Here is a 19662-nt window from a genome sequence, read left to right on the forward strand (position 1 = left end):
CTTCTTTTCAGACCTTGACAGTGACTCTTATACCTCATGATGATTGGTGTGAGAGCTCACATTTCCTCTTATGAATGTTACTGCCTAGTAAACCTAGTAGTGATGATAGACCGATCATTGGGGATTAGAAGTTCTCTAACATGTGACGGGTCAAAATCAGTTTCAATGCTAACAGCTAAAGTTAACAGCTCAGAGTTTATTTTACTTAATAATTTCAGTACTTCACATTTAACAACAAAATAAACTACAAAATAGGCTATATTTTCCCTCAACTATCAAAGCATACATTTATACTCAACTCTTTAGACAATCCGTTAAATTTCAAATAAATCCAAACTGGAGACTTCACCATCCTGAAGGGGAGTTGCCCCTGCTCTAAGACTGACACCACCCACCTAGCACTGTCCTGCAAGGAGAGGAAATTAACACTCGCTGATGGAGGGTTGAGCATCTGGAAAGCCTGTGGTTGAGAGGCCTGACCTCATTAATATAAGAACCTACAAATATCTCAAGTAGTGGGGGCTGGAGTTCATTGCTTTGAGAAGGAAATGAAAATAAACCAACTCAAGGGGAGGAAGTTGGTTCATTCAAAATAGAGAGGATGAGGTACTGGGGGTGCTTCAGATGACAGGGACCAGACTGCACTTCTACCCAAGTCCTTTGGTTAATATGACCTCAAATAGGCAGGAATGTTAAGGAAGGATGAATCCTGACTGCTGTACATAGACCAGAAGCTCCCACAAATCTTCTGGTAAGGCTTAGCACTGAACAAAAAGGCCACTGGTCTTTTGAAGGGCCAATAGGCAGAGGGAATGGCAGCCATACTTCACTAGAAAATAGTGCCCCCCAACTTTGGGATAGTAAAATCCCTGGGAATCCTAGGCAGATCCCAAGAAGGAGGGAAGACCACTCTACCTACCAAATGCCTGAAACCAAATTTCTTGCTAACAATGACAAAAGGGGGCCTTGTCAGATTTGTATTTTTTATTTTTAAAAGCAATTTGATATTTTTGTCCATTGACTATCATGCAGCAAGATGTGGAGGGATAGTGTACATTCTCTTTCATCCCTTTTCATTCTCTGGAATTTATTGCATAACTTTTAATCTCAAGTTTTACCTGGTTTAATAATAATAATAATTCTTAAAATAAAACTATTTCTAACGTTGCTCACTCTGAGGTCATGTTGTGGATACCTATAGATCCAAGATAAGATGAATGACTTAAACACTGGTGTAGCAGAATCTGACATCCACTCATCAAAATCCATGCTTCCCTCTTCTTCCTGGGTGCATGGCTAAACTGCCTCTCCCAGCATAATTAATGTGGCCTCATGACTGAGTTCTAGCCAATGGAACATGAGCAGAGGTGAGGCGCTCCACTTCTAGATACAGCCCATTATAAACCTCCCAAGTGAATACCTCCATGATCTCTTCTCCTCTGGCCAATGGGAACAGAGAGGATCCCAAAGTAACCTGGGAATCTACACATCAAAGATGGCAAGGGGTCATTCAGTCTTGAATGACACTGAGTTATGATGAATGAGCAAAACCTGCCCATCAACAAGAACATTCACAATAGACTCTTACTGGAATGAGCAGGAAATAAACTTCTGTTGTGTTGTCACTGAAATTCTAGAGTCCCTTTGTTACAACAGCAAGCTGTATCCTAACTAAAAAAGTCAACAACTATAAAAACAAACTCCCCTCATGTGTAATCACACACTCATGTCCTTTGTAATGAACATCTTTAAAATTATAGAATAGATGTAACAAAACAGCCATCTAAATTAAAATCCAGTATTAAGTCCATATTTAGGCCACCTATAAATGTGTTTGTTTGCCACACAAAGCCCTCTACTTTGTTTGAATTAATTGCCAACATTTATAAATGAGGAAATTTCACAAAAAACTTGGACTTTCATCTGAAAAACTGGATAATTTGATCAACTGGGGCTTCATTTTCCCTTTTGTGTAAGTCATGCACTCTCTAGATTAACACAACTTGTTCTGGCCATCCCCCCCTCCCTGCATTAATTACTTGGCCTTTGAATGCAGTTGAATTTGCCTGCTGGATTATTATAAATAGTTGGGGATTAAAAAACTATGCAGTCCAATCAGACTACAATTGCAATGAGTAAAGATTACTTTATCTGCATGTTATGCCCGGGGCTTCTTTTGATGGAACTTACAGAAGCAGCTAAATAAACCTCATTACTAAAGATCTATTATAAAAAAAAAAAAGACAAGACAAAAAACAACAACAACAACAGAAAAACAAACCCATTACTGCATTTGCAGATCTGATATTTTTGATGGGTTTTCCCCTTCACTATATATTTCAATATTCCCTATATGAAATCCAATATAAACTCTCATTTCAGAGTTAACTCATTAGAAAATAAGTAGTAATATCTCCTACCCCTAATAAGATAAGAACTATTTATCTGATCATTTTCCTTGCTTTACTTTTGGCTTTTAGGAAGATCAAAGCTATATTTCTGTTTCAACTATACCATATGGAAATTTATGACTTAAACATGAATATTCTATTTTTTCTCCTTTTATTGTTATTTTATTTCAATATATATGTTTTTAATTATGTTTACTTATATGCTTTTAAAAATTCAGCTATTTTATACTTGTATTTCTTATGGGCAACCTCAAACTCTTTGTGAAGTTAGAATATAAATAAATATGGTTAAATTAAATATTATATTTAATGTTTAATGACAGAGTAAAATTATATCAAGGGAACAGATAAAGTTTAATATTCAAAAAATGCCAGGCTATGTTCAAGATATACATTTTTAAAAATTTTGTTTCTTCCCTTTTGAAAATAGTATAAAGTTATAAATAAATAATTTCTTGGTATTTCTGGATGATTTGCTGTAAACTAGAGGGACATTCTTGTTTGTTGTTGTTTTATTTTAAAAAATTAACATTAAAAAGCAGCCAGCATATACAGATAGATATGTTCTCTCAGTTGCTTGTCCATTCACTCCACAGGTAAACCTATTTGTGTCAAGAACTATGTATATTGCAGTTCTATTTACAATAGCCAGTACATGGAAGCAACCTAAGTGTCCATTGACAGATGAATGGATAAAGAAGATGTGGCACATATACACAATGGAATATTACTCAGCCATAAAAAGAAACGAAATTGAGTTATTTGTAGTGAGGTGGATGGACTTAGTCTGTCATACAGAGTGAAGTAAGTCAGAAAGAGAAAAGCAAATACCATATGCTAACACACATATATGGAATCTAAAAAAGAAAAAAAAATTGGTTATGAAGAACCTAGGGGCAGGACAGGAATAATGACAGAGATGTAGAGAATGGACTTGAGGATATGGGGAGGGAGAAGTGTAAGCTGGGACAAAGTGAGAGTGGCATGGACATATATACAATACCAAATGTAAAACAGATAGCTAGTAGGAAGCAGCTGCATCGCACAGGGAGGTCAGCTTGGTGCTTTGTGACCACCTAGAGGGGTGGGATAGGGAGGGTGGGAGGGAGATGCAAGAGGGGGGAGATATGGGGATATATGTATAAGTATAGATGATTCACTTTGCCTCTGAAGTGGGAGAGCCAAGTTCAGGGCATTGGACCACCAGAGACCTCCCGGCCCCATGTAATATCAATTGGCGAGAGCTCTCCCAGAGATCTCGGTCTCAACACTAAGACCCAGCTCCACCCAACAGCGAGCATGCTCCAGTGCTGGACGCCCCATGCCGAACAACTAGCAACACAGGAACACAACCCTACCCATTAGCACAGAGGCTGCCTAAAGTCATACTAAGTTCAAAGACACCCCACAAAACACCACCGGATGCAGCCCTGCCCACCAGAAATACAATATCTAGACCCCCCACCAGAACACAGGCACCGGTCCTCTCCACCAGGAAGCCTATACAAGTTACTGAATCAAACTTACCCACTGGGGGCAGACACGAAAAACAACGGGAACTATGAACATGCAGCCTGCAAAAGGGAGACCTCAAACACAGTAAGTTAAGCAAAATGAGAAGCCAGAGAAACACACAGCAGATGAAGGAGCAAGGTAAAAACCCACCAGACCAAACAAATGAAGAGGAAATAGGCAGTCTACCTGAAAAAGAATGCAGAGTAATGATAGTAAAGATGATCCCAAATTTGGGAACTAGAATGGAGAAAATACAAGAAACGTTTAAAAAGGACCTAGAAGACCTAAAGAGCAAACAAACAGTGATGAACAACACAATAAATGAATTAAAAATTCTCTGGAAGGGATCAATAGCAGAATAACTGAGGCAGAAGAACGGATAAGTGACCTGGAAGATAAAATAGTGGAAATAACTACTGCAGAGCAGAATAAAGAAAAAAAGAATGAAAAGAATTGAGGACAGTCTCAGAGACAACATTAAATGCACCAACATTCAAATTATAGGGGTCCCAGAAGAAGACAAAAAGAAAGGGTCTGAGAAAATATTTGAAGAAATTATACTTGAAAATTTCCCTAATATGGGAAAGGAAATAGTCAATCAAGTCCAGGAAGAGCAGAGAGTCCCATACAGGATAAATCCAAGGAGAACATGCCAAGACACATATTAATCAAACTATCAAAAACTAAATACAAAAAAAAATATATTAAAAGCAGCAAGGGAAAAGCAACAAATAACATACAAGGGAAACCACGTAAGGTTAACAGCTGATCTTTCAGAAGAAACTCTGCAAGCCAAAAGGGAGTGACAGGACATATTTAAAGAGATGAAAGGAAAAAACTACAACCAAGATTACTCTACCCAGCAAGGATCTCATTCAGATTCGACACAGAAATTAAAACCTTTACAGACAAGCAAAAGCTAAGAGAATTCAGTACCACCAAACAAGCTTTACAACAAATGCTAAAGGAACTTCTCTAGGCAGGAAACACAAGAGAAGGAAAAGACCTACAATAACAAACACAAAACAATTAAGAAAATGGTAATAGGATCATACATATTGATAATTACCTTAAATATAAATGGATTAAATGCTCCAACCAAAAGACATAGACTGGCTGCATGGATGCAAAAACAAGACCTGTATATATGCTGTCTACGAGAGACCCACTTCAGACCTAGGGACACATACAGACTGAAAGTGAGGAAAATGAAAAAGCTATTCCATGCAAAAGGAAATCAAAAGAAAGCTGGAGTAGCAATTCTCATATCAGACAAAATAGACTTTAAAATAAAGACTGTTAACAAGAGACAAAGAAGGACACTACATAATGATCAAGGAATCAGTCCAAGAAGATATAACAATTGTAAATATTTATGCACCCAACATGAGAGCACCTCACTACATTAGGCAAATGCTAACAGCCATAAAAGTGGAAATCAACAGTAACACAGTCATAGTGGGGGACTTTAACACCCCACTTTCACCAATGGACAGATCATCCAAAATGAAAATAAATAAGGAACACAAGCTTTACATGACACATTAAACAAGATGACTTAATTGATATTTATAGGATATTCCATCCAAAAACAACAGAATACACTTTCTTCTCAAGTGCTCATGGAACATTCTCCAGGATAGATCATATCGTGGGTCACAAATCAAGCCTTGGTAAATTTAAGAAAATTGAAATCGTATCAAGTATCTTTTCCAACCACAACGCTATGAGACTAGATATCAATTACAGGGAAAAAAACTGTAAAAAAATACAAACACATGGAGGCTAAACAATACGCTACTAAATAACCAAGAGATCACTGAAGAAATCAAAGAGGAAATCAAAAAATACCTAGAAACAAATGACAATGAAAACACAATGACCCAAAACCTATGGGATGCAACAAAAGCAGCTCTAAGATGGAAGTTTATAGCAATACAATCCTACCTCAAGAAACAAGAAAAATCTCAGATAAACAACTTAACCTTACACCCTAAGCAATTAAAGAAGAAGAAAAATACCCCAAAGTTAGCAGAAGGAAAGAAATCGTAAAGATTAGACCAAAAATAAATGAAAAAGAAATGAAGTAAATGATAGCAAAGATCAGTAAAACTAAAAGTTGATTCTTTGAGAAGATAAACAAAATTAATAAACCACTAGCCAGACTCATCAAGAAAATAAGGGAGAAGAGTCAAATCAACAGATTTAGAAATGCAAAAGGAGAAGTAACAACTGACCCTGCAGAAATACAAAGAATCATGAGGGGTTACTACAAGCAACTATATGCCAATAAAATGGACAACCTGGAAGAAATGGACAAATTCTTAGAAAAGCACAATGTTCTGAGACTGAACCAGGAAGAAATACAAAATATAAACAGAGCAATCACAAGCACTGAAATTGAAACTGTCATTACAAATCTTCCAACAAACAAAAGCCCAGGACCAGATGGCTTCACAGGAGAATTCTTTTTTTTTAATTTTTAACATCTTTATTGGAGTATAATTGCTTTACAATGGTGTGTTAGTTTCTGCTTTATAACAAAGTGAATCTGCTCTACATATTCATATATCCCCATAGCCTCTCACTCTTACATCTCCCTCCCACCCTCCGTATCCCACACCATGATTTTAACCAGATTAGCTCATTGCAAATCCCAAATGGATGGTGACCAGAATTTATTATTTTGCAGTCTTTTCTGTTGGACTTTGAGGCTGCAGCCTCTCAGGTCTCAGATGGGTCTGAGTTTGTTGTTGTTCAGATTGGCCATTGAACATGACTGGCCACTGTTCTTAACCAAGAAGTCATCCCATAACACCCAGGATATGGATGGAGGAGATAACTAAAAAGATGGCGATCAACTCTTTGAGGAAACACTTAAGGCATCAGGGTTGTTCAGATCCTTGGGAAGGGACAGTGGCAGGGTGACGACCACTGGTTTATGCACGTGGATACACAAGGCTATTGTGACAAGAGATGCTCATTAGTTGTTCTCTGAGTGAAGACAGGCTAAAGTAAAAATGAAAATTTTCCTGGAACTTCAGAGGGTCTCTCTCTCAGGGGAGGACTTGTAGCACAAAATGGACAGTTCCATATCTGATTTGTTTATATGAGCACTTGCCTAAAAATCACAAGACTTGGGCAAAATAAATATATATAAAACAATGCTTCTCAAAATATGGTGTAAAGATGGGCAACAGCACAGCATCCGAATCTAGCATCCCCTAGAAGTACATATTCTCAGGTCCTATCCTAGGCATATAGAAAACTCCAAGCAATTTGTTCTTAAAAGTTTTCCAGATACTTCTTGATATACTAAAGTTTAAGAAGCACTTCCCTAGGCCTATATGTGAGGTATCTATAATTTCCACTTCCGTTCACTCACTAAACTAGCCTGACTTGCTTGTCTTTCTACCCTTAGTTTCCAGTTCTCTTATCCTGATAGTACCTGATTAGACCATCTGATTATATATAAGAACTCAGTTTTGTAATTTTTATCATCAACACAAACCAGAATTGAATTTATAGAAAGCAGCTTTGTAGAGGTAATAAAAATACTGATTCTTAGCTTTGTGATTTGGTTTGCAGTGGAGAAACCGTAGTTATAACTTCTGAAAAGTCTGTGTTCGTTTCCAGAATAACAATGATATAAATTAAGGGATAAATAAAGGAGAAAAACACTTACATAGGCTACAAGTTGCTCCTGGGAAGCTTTCACTTCAGCTTGTAATTTTTCAATACACTGAAAATGAGCAAAGTTTAGAAACAAAGTACATAACTCTTCCTTTTACACATTCAAAGTGTTCCAGATATAAACATGTACCAGTTCTCATATCTTATGAATGGCAGCATTATCTCAGCTAGATGTTTTTAAAATCATCATTAAAGAAAACCTCGTTCCCTCCCCCCCAGAAAAAGAAAGAAAGAAATCATCACTCCCATCCCTCTTTCTCTTCCACTCTATGGAAGAATCCAGCAACAGAGTACATGAATTATTAATAATTAGCAGATGATTGGGAAAAATAATGTTTGCTTGATGTACTGTAGGTAATGTTAACCCACCTTTTATCATATATACATACATGTGGGAGCCAATGGATTTGTATCTGCCTTTGGAATATATGGATATATTTTGTGTGAATATACATATTTACATATAGATACAGATTATCTATCTATCCCAAAGGCAGATACAAACCAATATGATAAACAAACAAGAGATAAATTTATGTAATGACATATATAAATATCTAGAAATTCAGAGATTGGTAATTTCTTATAAAGTGATTTATTAAAAGTCAATGAAAAATTTTCTGATCCACTTGTTTCACTACAGAGAAAGAAGCTATTCCTTGATTAAGTTCAACCTTGAAAACCAAAAACCATTTATGTAGTCAATATCATGTACAAAATAAATAGAATATTCAGCTAATATGGTTCAGAAGAATACATGTCAGCAAACTTTAAAAATATCACCAAGAAAGTTAATTTTTGTATGTGAATATTCATCAGGGAATACAGTTACATTGAGCAAATACAAATACTGTTATTTACCATCTTAAACTTAAATATGGACTTCCAACCCAGCCAGAAATAACTATAGAATTGTCAGTTCATATAAGTTTAGGTAATCTTTAGAAATAAAGATTATTTCTCTTCTACAACATACCTGGTCTTTTGCAAGGACCAGTTTTTCATATGGTTCCCCCCTGTCTTCCTTTCGGCCCAGAGCCTCTAGTTTTTTCTCCAGCCAGGAAACTTGTTCAAGCAGCTTTGATTTTGTTCCTTCAGAGGCTGAAAGCTAAAGACATTTGCTTGTAAGTGTATGGAAGTACAATGATTTTTTTTAAAGCTCCTTTTAAAAGTCCGACTTATAAATGAATTGCCTTCCACCAATATCTATTAAATATGAAAATGGCTTTTGAAACATTCCTCATAGATGACAAATGACTAGTATAGAGAGTTAAGGAAATAATATTGATTTTATTTATTTTTAATAATAAAGATCTTTCTGAGCAAGAGATGAGACCACATAGTTCAGCAGGCAGAGAGATTTGTGGTGCAACAATCTCAACAGTCATCTTTATTATGTTTGAACATTGCACTTTACTTGTACAGCTGAACCTGAAATCTGTATTGTGGTTTACATAGGGTTCTTGAAACTTAACTCTTGGGGGACTACAGCTGTCTAGGAAGAGCAGGAGTTCTGACTCCCTTGGGTCTTTGCCATTAAGCAGTGAGGTAGAAGGAGCTGAAGGGAAATGCAGAAATTTCTAGTTGAAGTCTGATCAATGGCAGATCTATGCTAAACCATAATCAAAAAATGTCTAGAAGTGACTGTTTTACTGTTTCCTCTTGAGGAGAGTGGTAGTTTGATAGTCCCTATTCCCTTAACTCCCTTGGAGAGCCCCTGGACTAGCTTCTTCTTTCATTCAGGAAGCTTATTGTGCTTTTTCTCTATAGCTCAGCAACAATTCTGAAAGAGTTCCTGGAAAGGGACACACAACCTTGTATTCATTCCAATTCTCATGCTCTTAGGCGCGGCTTATCTCTAAGTATGTCTTTCGTATTACTCCAAGTATTATTGCAAAGCATACCGTCTCATCTTGAAAAGGGCAACAAATATTTAAAGACAGTTTACCGGATGGAGAAGCATTATGAGATTGGTCTGCCATGGAAATAAGTTGGGCACATCATATATACTGGTATCCATCCATCCACCCATCTGTCCACCCATCCATCCATCCACCCATCCATCCACCCACCCACACCATCAGTCACTCAACAAATATTTGTCTAGTTGGCTCTCTATGCAACCATTGTGTTATGTGCAGGCGATTATGAAAGTGCAGCAGGAGGGTCAGAGGGAACACATATGCTGTGAACTGTTGGCTTTGCTTTTCAGCTCTCAGTGACCTGGGAGGCCTGCAGTGCTCCACATGGGCACTAACACGTCTAACTCTCAGGTACATGATGCTTTGGAAATGTAGTCTGGTTTCTCTGAGCACCCTTCCATTTTATCACACAGTTGAGTGTAATGGCTAAAGACACAGACTGTGGAGTCAGAGCTTTTGGGTAAAAGTCCCAGTTTTCTATTTGCTATCTCTGTGATTTGGACAAGTTGCTCAGACTCTCTGAGTTTGATTTTCCTATCTGTAAATGGGAATGGGAATAAAAAGAATAGTACCTACCTCATGCATGTGTTTTGAGGTTTATATGAGTTTATACAAGAGAAACACTTAGAACAATGCCTGGAATAAATCAAATACTTAGTAGCTATTATTATCGTTTCTTCCACCTCCTCTAGACTTCTGTAAGCGTTCATATGGGTTCTACCCCAATATTTATTATTCATCAAATTGTAAAATAAAGTATCTGAAGACATCACAGCCTCTGTGAGCTGGTTACCCTCATAGCAGCGTTATTCTTAATAGCTAAAAGGTGGAAACCAAATGTCCATTAACAGAAGAACAGATAAACAAATTGTGTTGTATACATGCAATGAAATTTTATTCAGCCATAAAAAGGAATGAAGTACTGATACTTGCTATAACTTGAATGAACATTGAAGACATCCTGCTAAGTGAAAGAAGCCAGACACAAAAGGTCACATATTGTATGATTCCTTTTGTATGAAATATCCAGAATAGGTAAACCCATAGAGACAGAAAGCAGATTAACGGTTGTCAGGGGTTGGGTGGTAGGGATTATGGGGAATCATTACTTAATGGGTACAAAGTATTCTTCTGGGATGAAGGAAAAACGTTGAAACTCGAGAGAGGTGGCGGTTACACAACATTGTGAACACACTAAATGCCACTGAATTGCATCCATTAAAATGGTTAATTGTATTTATGTGAATTTCACCTCCTTTAAAATAAAATGACTTTCTAGTTAGCTCTCAGTGGGTAAGAAAATTGTCATCATTACATCCATTCACTGAATGTTATTTGAAAAAAATAACAAAATTGGATTGGTTTAATTTTAAATTAATGAACTCAAATCTCAGACAGGTACTCTACATTCCCCTGACATCAAAATACCATATTTTACTACTAGTAAATTGGCTTTCCTCTTCTCTGAGATAACTATTTATTACTCTCTACTCTTTCCTCAAGTATCATTTCATGCTTTCTTTCCCTTCAAAATTCCACCCTCAACCCTCTCTCCCCAAATGATCACCTCATCAATAATTCACTGAAAAAATAGGGGCCAGATGGCTACTCCCTCACCTTCTCAACAGCCAATATTTAAACCTTACTGCAGCAGGCCCTGCTAATCTGTTTCCCATTGGTTGTTTCCCCATTTATCCCTTACTGCCAGACACCCAATTTGGATTAGCCAGCAGCCATGTGTTTAGGGAAACTTGGTCTTGTCCAGCTCCAGGGAATGAATCACAATTGCTCAGCCAGCCTTGTTGGTCTCATGCCCATGCATAAAAAATGACTTTAGGCATGAGCCTGCAATCCAGTAGCGGCCCTTGGAGCCTGGGGAGAAGGAATTTACCAGATTTTTTAACAAGACATACATGAGGAAGAACAACTCTTTTTCAAAGGATGTTCTGACTGCATGTAATGCTTGGAATTGTTGCAGACATTGTGGTAAGACAGTCAACACTGAGGATGGTAGAGCAAAGGATGGATAACACCTGTGTTCTTGCTGACATTCTTGAGCTGTAGAATTAACCAGCCCTGGAACTGCTCCATCTCTGGACTTAATCTTATGTGCGATGATAGCGGGCCTTAACATGTTACTTTAATTGGGTTTCTGGTAGTTGAAGGAAAAAGCATTCTTACTGAACAAATGGAGAAGATATTCCTCTATCAAAAGCCAAACCTTTTGCTTGGCTTTGAATCTTATCTCCTCTGTCTGTCAAAAGCCTTTGCTCCTGTAATTTCTACAGCCCACGCCCCCCATCCATTTCTTCATTCTCACCCTTTCTGGATGATTCTGCTCAGCATATAAACATGTTATAGTAATTCCCATAAACAAAAGCTGTCTATTGAACATTCCCCCACTTCCTCCTCCAGTCATCCTCTCATTTCTATGCTTCTTTTCCCACTCAAACTTCTTAAAATGATTGCCTACCCACACTGTTGTCACTTTCTTACAATCTTCTCACTTTTTTTTAAGAAAAAAATTATTGGCTTATGTAAGTGGGGAGTCAGAAGTAGATTTTTGTTTCACTCACAACTAGATTCCACAGAATCCAAAAAAATCATAGTATTCTGTCTCTTTTTAACCTCTATATCTTGGTCCTATGTGTTGGCTTCATGATTTCCCAGTGCAGACAAGATTTCTTCACACATTGGGGAAGATGTTACCTATTGCCTTCCAGGTTCAGGTCCTCAATAGTAAGACAATTTGACCTCCAGTAACAAGTTGAAAAAGGACTTATTTTTGGCCCCATCTATGTTCATATGGCCACTCCTGGATTGTTCTTTATTGTCAGGAAAATGGGATATCATAATTGACTGGACCTCAGTCATACGCTTAAAGACCATTCCCTCTAGTCAGGAATACTGTGGTTGACAGCCCCAGGATTATTAAAAGATTGGAGCCTAAAGGAGCTATTCTCCAGAAAAGGTAAACATGAAAATAGAGGCCAATTAAAATTCCCCCTCTGGGTGTTCAGCACAATTATATCCTCATGCTCATGAGGATGTGCTTTTCCTCAAATGCTCCTGCATAATATGATTCATCTATTCTACATTAATCCGAAAATGCACTTCCCCTCTCAAAAGGAGATAACCCAGTGTCATCTCGAGTTCCTACATCTGGCTTCACATTTTGTGTGTATCTCTCTAAATCAAATCCAGATGAGACTCACCATGATAGGCACCTAAAGACAAAATTTAAATGTCCCCCCCCCCGCCCACATATGTCTAAAATACAGGGAAAACAGGACAATCACAGTGTTATTACCTTTTTAAAAAAAGGAAAAAGGGAAACAACTTACAGTTGTCTAGGCCATTGCCAATGTCACATTCTATCAATATTAGTCAGCAATGTTAAGGCCTGTCCTGGTTTCTGATCTGATTGATTCTGTTTCTTACCTCTGGGAGCCTTCTTTGTCCTTCTCTTCCATGGTCACAATCAAGAAAAAGGCCAGAGGGTATTCCTTTGGTAGGGGTTGTACTAAGTTTTAGTTTTGGGCATGCCACTTATTTCTCTATTTATCAAGATGATTTCAGTTGTGCTATAGAAAGCTAATGCCAATTCCTTTAGATTAAAAAAGATAATTAATTGGTTCATTTAACTGAGAAGTAGAGGCACCCCTAAATTCTGAGTCTTAAATTAGATTCTCAGAATTCTCTCTCTCCCTCTCTCCTAACCTAACTCCTTTTTATGCTACAGAAAAAAAAAAGAAAATTTTCCCAGTGACTGTGACGAGGGCTACTCTGGATTATTTTCCTCTCTTAATCTCTCTTCGATTGCCTTCTGCCCTCCACTACTCCCCTGAAACTGATCTTCCCTAGGTTGCCTATGATTCTCATTTTTCCAAATGCAGTGGACACATTTCTGGTCATATTATTCAATCTCCCGGTAAAATATTACACATTTGAGCATGCCATGCCTTGTGAAACACTCTTTTTACTGCTTAGAGGACACGAGTCTCTGGATTTCTTCCTGATTCTTTGTTTCCTTGGCTAGATTTTCCTCCTCTTCCACTCCTCTAAATATCAAAATCTGAAAGTCCTAGCTGATCTCATTAGGTGCCATGGTTGAAACACTAGTTATACACATGTTTATGACTCCCAATTTTTTTACATACAACCACTTGGCTTGTTGGATACATATATCCAACAACCTACTTAATATTGTCACTTGAATATTTACTAGGCAACTAAGAATTAATATATTCATTAAAAAAATGAAACAATGCCATTTGCAGCAACATAGATGGACCTAGAGATTATCATACTAAGTGAATAGGTCAGAAAGAGAAAGACAAATACCATATGATATCACTTATATGTGGAATCTAAAAAATGACACAAGTGAACTTATCTACAAGGCAGAAACAGATTCACAGATATAGAGAACAGACTTGTGGTTGCCAAGGGGGAAAGGGGGTGAGGGAGGGATGGATTGGGAGTTTGGGATTAGCAGATGCAAACTATTATACATAGAATGGATAAACAACAGAGTCCTACTGTATAGCATAGGGAACTATATTCAATGTTCTGGGATAAGCCATAATGGAAAAGAATATGGAAAAGACTGTATATATATGTATAACTGAATCATTGTGCTGTACAGCAGAAATTAACACAACACTGTAAATCAACTATATTTCAATAAAATAAATTTAAAAAAAGAATTAATGTATTCAGAATGAACTCCTTATATTCTATACCTTCCCCAGACTTCCCTCTCTTATGGAACCACCCATCCATATGTTTAAGCCACAAATGTATTTAAATCTTCTCTTTCTCTCACAGTCCACCTAATCCATCACAGAGGACAATTATTAAAACCACCCCATTAAGTAATGTGAATTGTTATGTTTATCTCCTCTTATTGATGGTTCTCTTAGATCATCTCCCCCACAACCCATGCCCACAAACACAGCAATTAATATTGTAGACGAGGTTTCCAATGTCACTCAAAAACCACTCAAAAACAAATTGAGTCTTGGCAACCCTTGTAGAGCTCACGCTACAGAGAGTAGTGACTTTGTTGAAAAACAAAGGCTTTCTTTGTGCTAAAAGTTTTGCAAGCTATGTTGGACCACAAGCTATGAAATTCCTTGGCAATAAATAACCAAGGCAAGCACTGGAAAAATTACCTATCCTACCTGTGGAATGGGCAGGAACCCCTATGTCTGAAGATACTTTTAGATCACAGAACTGGTTTGGTCTCATTTCAATTTTACAGCTAAAAACAAACAACAAATTCCTCATGCTACCCCCATTCCTCATGCTACCCCCATCCTAGACAAAACAGACTTTTACATTTATTAATATTTCTACTTTAACAAGTTATTTCCAGCCGTTCCTAGGTTTATGCACATCCTAAAATAGACTCCCAAAGGCCTATAATTTAGAAGCATGGTTACCCCCTGTTTTAGTTTGCTAGGGCTGCTCTTAAAGAGTACCACAAACTGAGTGGCTTAAAAATAAATTTATTGTCTCACTGTTCTGGAGACTAGAAGTTCAAGATCGAGTGTCGGTAGGGTTGGTTCCTTCTGAGGGCTGTGATGAGGAATCTGTTTTATGCCTCTTCTCTGGCTTTGGGCAATTTGCTGGCAATATTTGGCATTCCTTGGCTTCTAGAAGTACGGCCTTTGTCTCTGACTTCATCCTCACATGATTTTCTCCCTGTATGTCTGTGTCCAAATTTCCACTTTTATATGGATGCAGCCATATTGGATTAGGAGCCCATCTTATTCCAACGTGTCCTCATTTTAACTAATTACATCTGCAAAAAATAAAGTCGTGTTCTGAGGTCCTAGGAGTTAGAACTTGAACATTTGAATTTGGAAGGGACCAAATTTAACCATAACACCCCCAAATTGGAGTGGGAGGAAGCAGGGAACTCTGAGTAATGAAGAAACATTTAAGCTCTGACTGAAAATAGAAATATTCACCAAAAAGTCAATCGATAGTTGAAATATAAAGTTAGGGATCCAGACATAGAGATTTCTAAGATGCTTTTAATCTTCAAATAAGTCCTCTGGGCTGTATGAATAGATAAATATACCAGAGAGAAGTGGGACACGGGAAAAGGTGAGGCAATTAATCGCTGACTTGCATGTAAAGATAAAGTGTTTGGTTATAAAAGTCAAAAAGCAATAGTATCAGGTTCTAAGAAATTAAAGCCAACAACTGAAGAGGCCTAGGACCCATTCCTCAGGTACAGCTAGTCCCTTTAAGTTCTGGTCCATTCTTGCTACCAAATCCAAGCTTGCTCTGCTCGCCGCACGACAGGCCAGTAAATCAGAGACGAGGTGTTGAGGCAAGGAATATGACTTTACTCGGAAAGTTGGCAGACCGAGAAGACAGCAGACTAAAGTCTCAGAATAACCATCTTATCAGAGTTTGGATGCCAGTTTCTTTTATAGCACAGAGAGGGGGAAGAGATGAGGAAGTAAAGTAAAAAGGCCATGAGTTTTGCAAATATCCCCTGGAATGGCCAGCCTCCAGGAGGGGATGTGTTATTTTCTTTTCTTGCATCCATCTACAGGTGGACAGGGTCCGGATGTTTCCCTGAACGAAGACACTTTGGTTTAACATTCAGGCAGAGGAGCAGGGTTCCCTGAGGCAGGCCATTATGTAGAGACCGTATCCGTTTAGTGAACAAGAGCAAGAGTAAGTAAAGGTTAAAGTAAAATAAACATATCCAACATGTAGTCAGATTTGGCTCTTCCCTATTACATTCTCAGAGCACTTTTGTGGAACAGGGCAAAGGCTTTCCCTGCTGGTAGGACTCACAGAACCGACTCTCCACTCTCTGGCTTGTGGTATATGCATTCTGCTATCCTTGAGTTTCTTTCACAGGTCTTTCTTTCTCCTCAAATCTCCTTAGTGTCCCACTTAATAGAGGACAGCTGGACTCTCATACCTGATCTGTGTTGTCTTTCATGTAACATCTAGAAAACTTCTCTTTCTACATGTGAAAGAATGATAATAGAAAAGGTCAATAAACTATTAGTATTATTACGTAAATAGTTTTGACTTGGATAGCCCCTAAAGGGTATCAGGGACAGCCTGTCACTATACATCCATTCAGTAACTGCAAGAGACTCATATTTATACAACTCTAAATTTAAGCACTAAACTGTTCCTGAAGCTAATAAATGAGATCTTCATACAAAACACATGGTCATCTAAAATTTTCTTCTTGAAGCCCCAGGCCCTGAAAAATGGGAAAAAGAAAAACTATTTCTAAGAAATAGGTTAAGGGTCTGATGTATCAAAGGACTGAAATATTCAGAAGACTTAAATGAAGAAATCCAAATTACAAAGCGTCAAGAAGAGTCCAGGGCATACATGGGGTACATTGAGCCTACATGGAGCCTTCCATAGGAAATGTCACCTTTAACATCTAATGATTCAAACATAAGATAACTGGGGTGACCACAGATCATCCGGTCACCTGAAACTTGGGATCAGTCTTTTATTTTAAATTGAAGTACATACATATATATATATTTATCCCTCCCCCTTTCCCCTTTGTTAACAATAGTTTTTTTTTGCAATGTCTCTGAGTCTATTTCTGTTTCATAAATAAGTTAATTTGCATCATTTTTTTAAGATTCCATGTATAAGTGATATCATATGATATTTGTCTTTCTCTATCTGACTTACTTCATTTAGTTTGATAATGTCTAGGTGCATCTGTGTTGCTGCAAATGGCATTATTTCATTCAGTTTTATGGCTGAGTAATATTCATATATATATATATCACATCTTATATATCATATGTATCATATATGTGTGTGTGTATATATATCACATCTTCTTTATTTCTTATTCATCTGTCGATGGACATTTAAGTTGCTTCCATGTCTTGGCTATTGGAAATAGTGCTGCTATGGACATGGGGGTTCATTTATCTTTTTGAACTAGAGTGTTCATCTTTTCTGGATATATGCCCTGGAGTGAAATTGCTGGATCATATGGCAACTCTATTTTTAGTTTTTTAAGGAACCTCCATTCTTTTCTCCAAAATGGTTGCACCAATTTACATTCCCGCCAACAGTGTAGGAGGGTTCCCTTTTCTCCACGTTCTCTCCAGCATTTATTATTTGTAGACTTTCTGATGATGGCTGTTCTGATTGGTGTGAGATCAGAATTTGCATTTCTCTAATAATTAACAGTGTTGAGCATCTCTTAATGTGACTGTTGTCCATATGTATGTCTTCTTTGGAGGAATGTCTGTTTAGGTCTTCTGTTCATTTTTTGATTGGATTGGGTTTTTTTTGATATTGACCTGTATGAGCTGTTTGTATATTTTGGAAATTAATCTGGTCTTACATTTAGGTCTTTAATCCACTTTATGTTTAATTTTGTATATGGTTTTAGAGAATGTTTTAATTTTGTTCTTTTACACATGAGCTGTCCAGTTTTCCCAGCACCACTAATTGAAGAGACTGTCTTTTTTCTGTTGTATATTCTTGCCTCCTTTGTCATAGGTTAACTGACCATAAGTGCATGGGTTTATTTCTGGGCTTTCAAGCCATACTGTTTTGATTGCTGTAGCTTTCTAGTACAGTCTGAAGTGAGGGAGCATGATTCCTCCAGCTCTGTTCTTCTTTCTCAAGATTGTTTTGCCTATTTGGGACTTTCTGTGTTTCCATACAAATTTAAAATTTTTTGTCCTAGTTCTGAGAAAAATGCCATTGGTAATTTGATAGGGATTACATTGAATCTGTAGATTGCCTTGGATAGTATGGTCATTTTAACAATATTCATTCTTCTAATCCGTGAACACGGTATATCGTTCCATGTGTTTTTGTTGTCTTGATTTTCTTCATTATAGTTTTCAGAGTACAGGTCTTTTGCCTCCTTTGGTAGGTTTATTCTTAGATATTTTATTCTTTTTGATGCGATGGTTGGGATCAGTCTTGAATACTACTTTTCCATTTAATTAATTACCAAACCATCTTGTAAATATTTCTTGTCTCTTTCTTCTCTTCACTACTAATAGGCACTTATCATTTCTAAACTGGATTTTTGCAAGCCCTGACACATGATATGCCTGACACTGGTCTCCTAATAAATCTGTTCTCAGTAGACACAGAGTTTTCTGTCTGAGGGCAAATCTGAATACACTTCAAACCCTTTAATGGCTCCCCATTGCCTATAGGATCAACACCAGTTTTTATGATGGAAAGAGCATAGCTTTGACATCAGAGAGATGACTGGATGAATCCTAAGTTGATTTGAGACCTCAGGGAAATCACTGTCTGTACTTCTATTCCATGGAACATATGGTGTAATGGGAGATATAGACCATTCCAGTTACTGCGGGTGGGGTGGGGAAGGTGGTAAAATGGGAGAAGGATTATGAGAGCACCTGGTGAGGACATCTAACTCAAACTTGAAAGAGGAAGAAAAGCATTTTGGAGTAAGTGCATCTAATTGAAGACCTGAAGGGAGAACTTTGTTGGGTTTTGTTGGTTAATGGAAAAGGGGATGAGAGGAGGTGGTGGAAACAGAGCAGGGCAATTCTCTGCAGAAGTAGAGGGAAAGGGATGCATTAATTAAAACTTGACTGTAAGGAACAAGGCCTTTTGGTTTTCTTATAGATAAGAAAGTAGGAGAGAATACATTCCTTTCAAGAAATTGAAAGTGGTGTCATAGTAATATGCTGGCTGTGGTATAAGATAAAATTGGAGAAATAAGTAGGGGGTTAGACCACAGAGGATTATAAAATCTGTTAAGGAGTATATATTTGATCCTGACGGGGCTAATTTAGGGGGCTAATTTAGGATTTAAGCGAGGAGAAATAGGAGGTCTGCGTTGTAGAATCTTCACTCTGGCTATAGTGTTGAGGAGTCATCAAACAAGGAGCATAATGAAAGTAAAGTAGGGAGAAGTTTCTGCAGTTGGTGGCCTGGACAAGGGTAATGGTGGTAGAGATAGAGAAAAGAAGATGGACTGAAGAACCGTTTGAGAGAAATTATTCATAGTACTTAGCAATTGGATGTGTGGGGTGAGGAAGAAGAAAGAATCAAAGCAGCACAGATTTCTCATATAAGCCACAGGGGGTGCAGGTAGCACCTCT

The 19662-nt window shown here is 37.6% G+C and overlaps 1 protein-coding gene across 1 annotated transcript in view; it reads right to left on the minus strand.

Moving 5' to 3' along the window:
* The window catches only part of CCDC192 (coiled-coil domain containing 192), a gene marked incomplete at its 5' end in the record, with an annotated part of 196370 nt that overhangs the window by 140294 nt on the left and 36414 nt on the right, over positions 1 to 19662 (minus strand). Inside the window, 2 exons of the mRNA XM_082835232.1 lie at positions 7612 to 7668; positions 8596 to 8727. Coding sequence (XP_082691358.1) covers positions 7612 to 7668; positions 8596 to 8727 — 189 coding nt within the window. The remainder of the gene's footprint in view (positions 1 to 7611; positions 7669 to 8595; positions 8728 to 19662) is intronic.

This window comes from Leucopleurus acutus (assembly GCF_964270905.1).
Source record: "Leucopleurus acutus genome assembly, chromosome: 3".
Classification (NCBI taxonomy): Eukaryota; Metazoa; Chordata; class Mammalia; order Artiodactyla; family Delphinidae; genus Leucopleurus; species Leucopleurus acutus.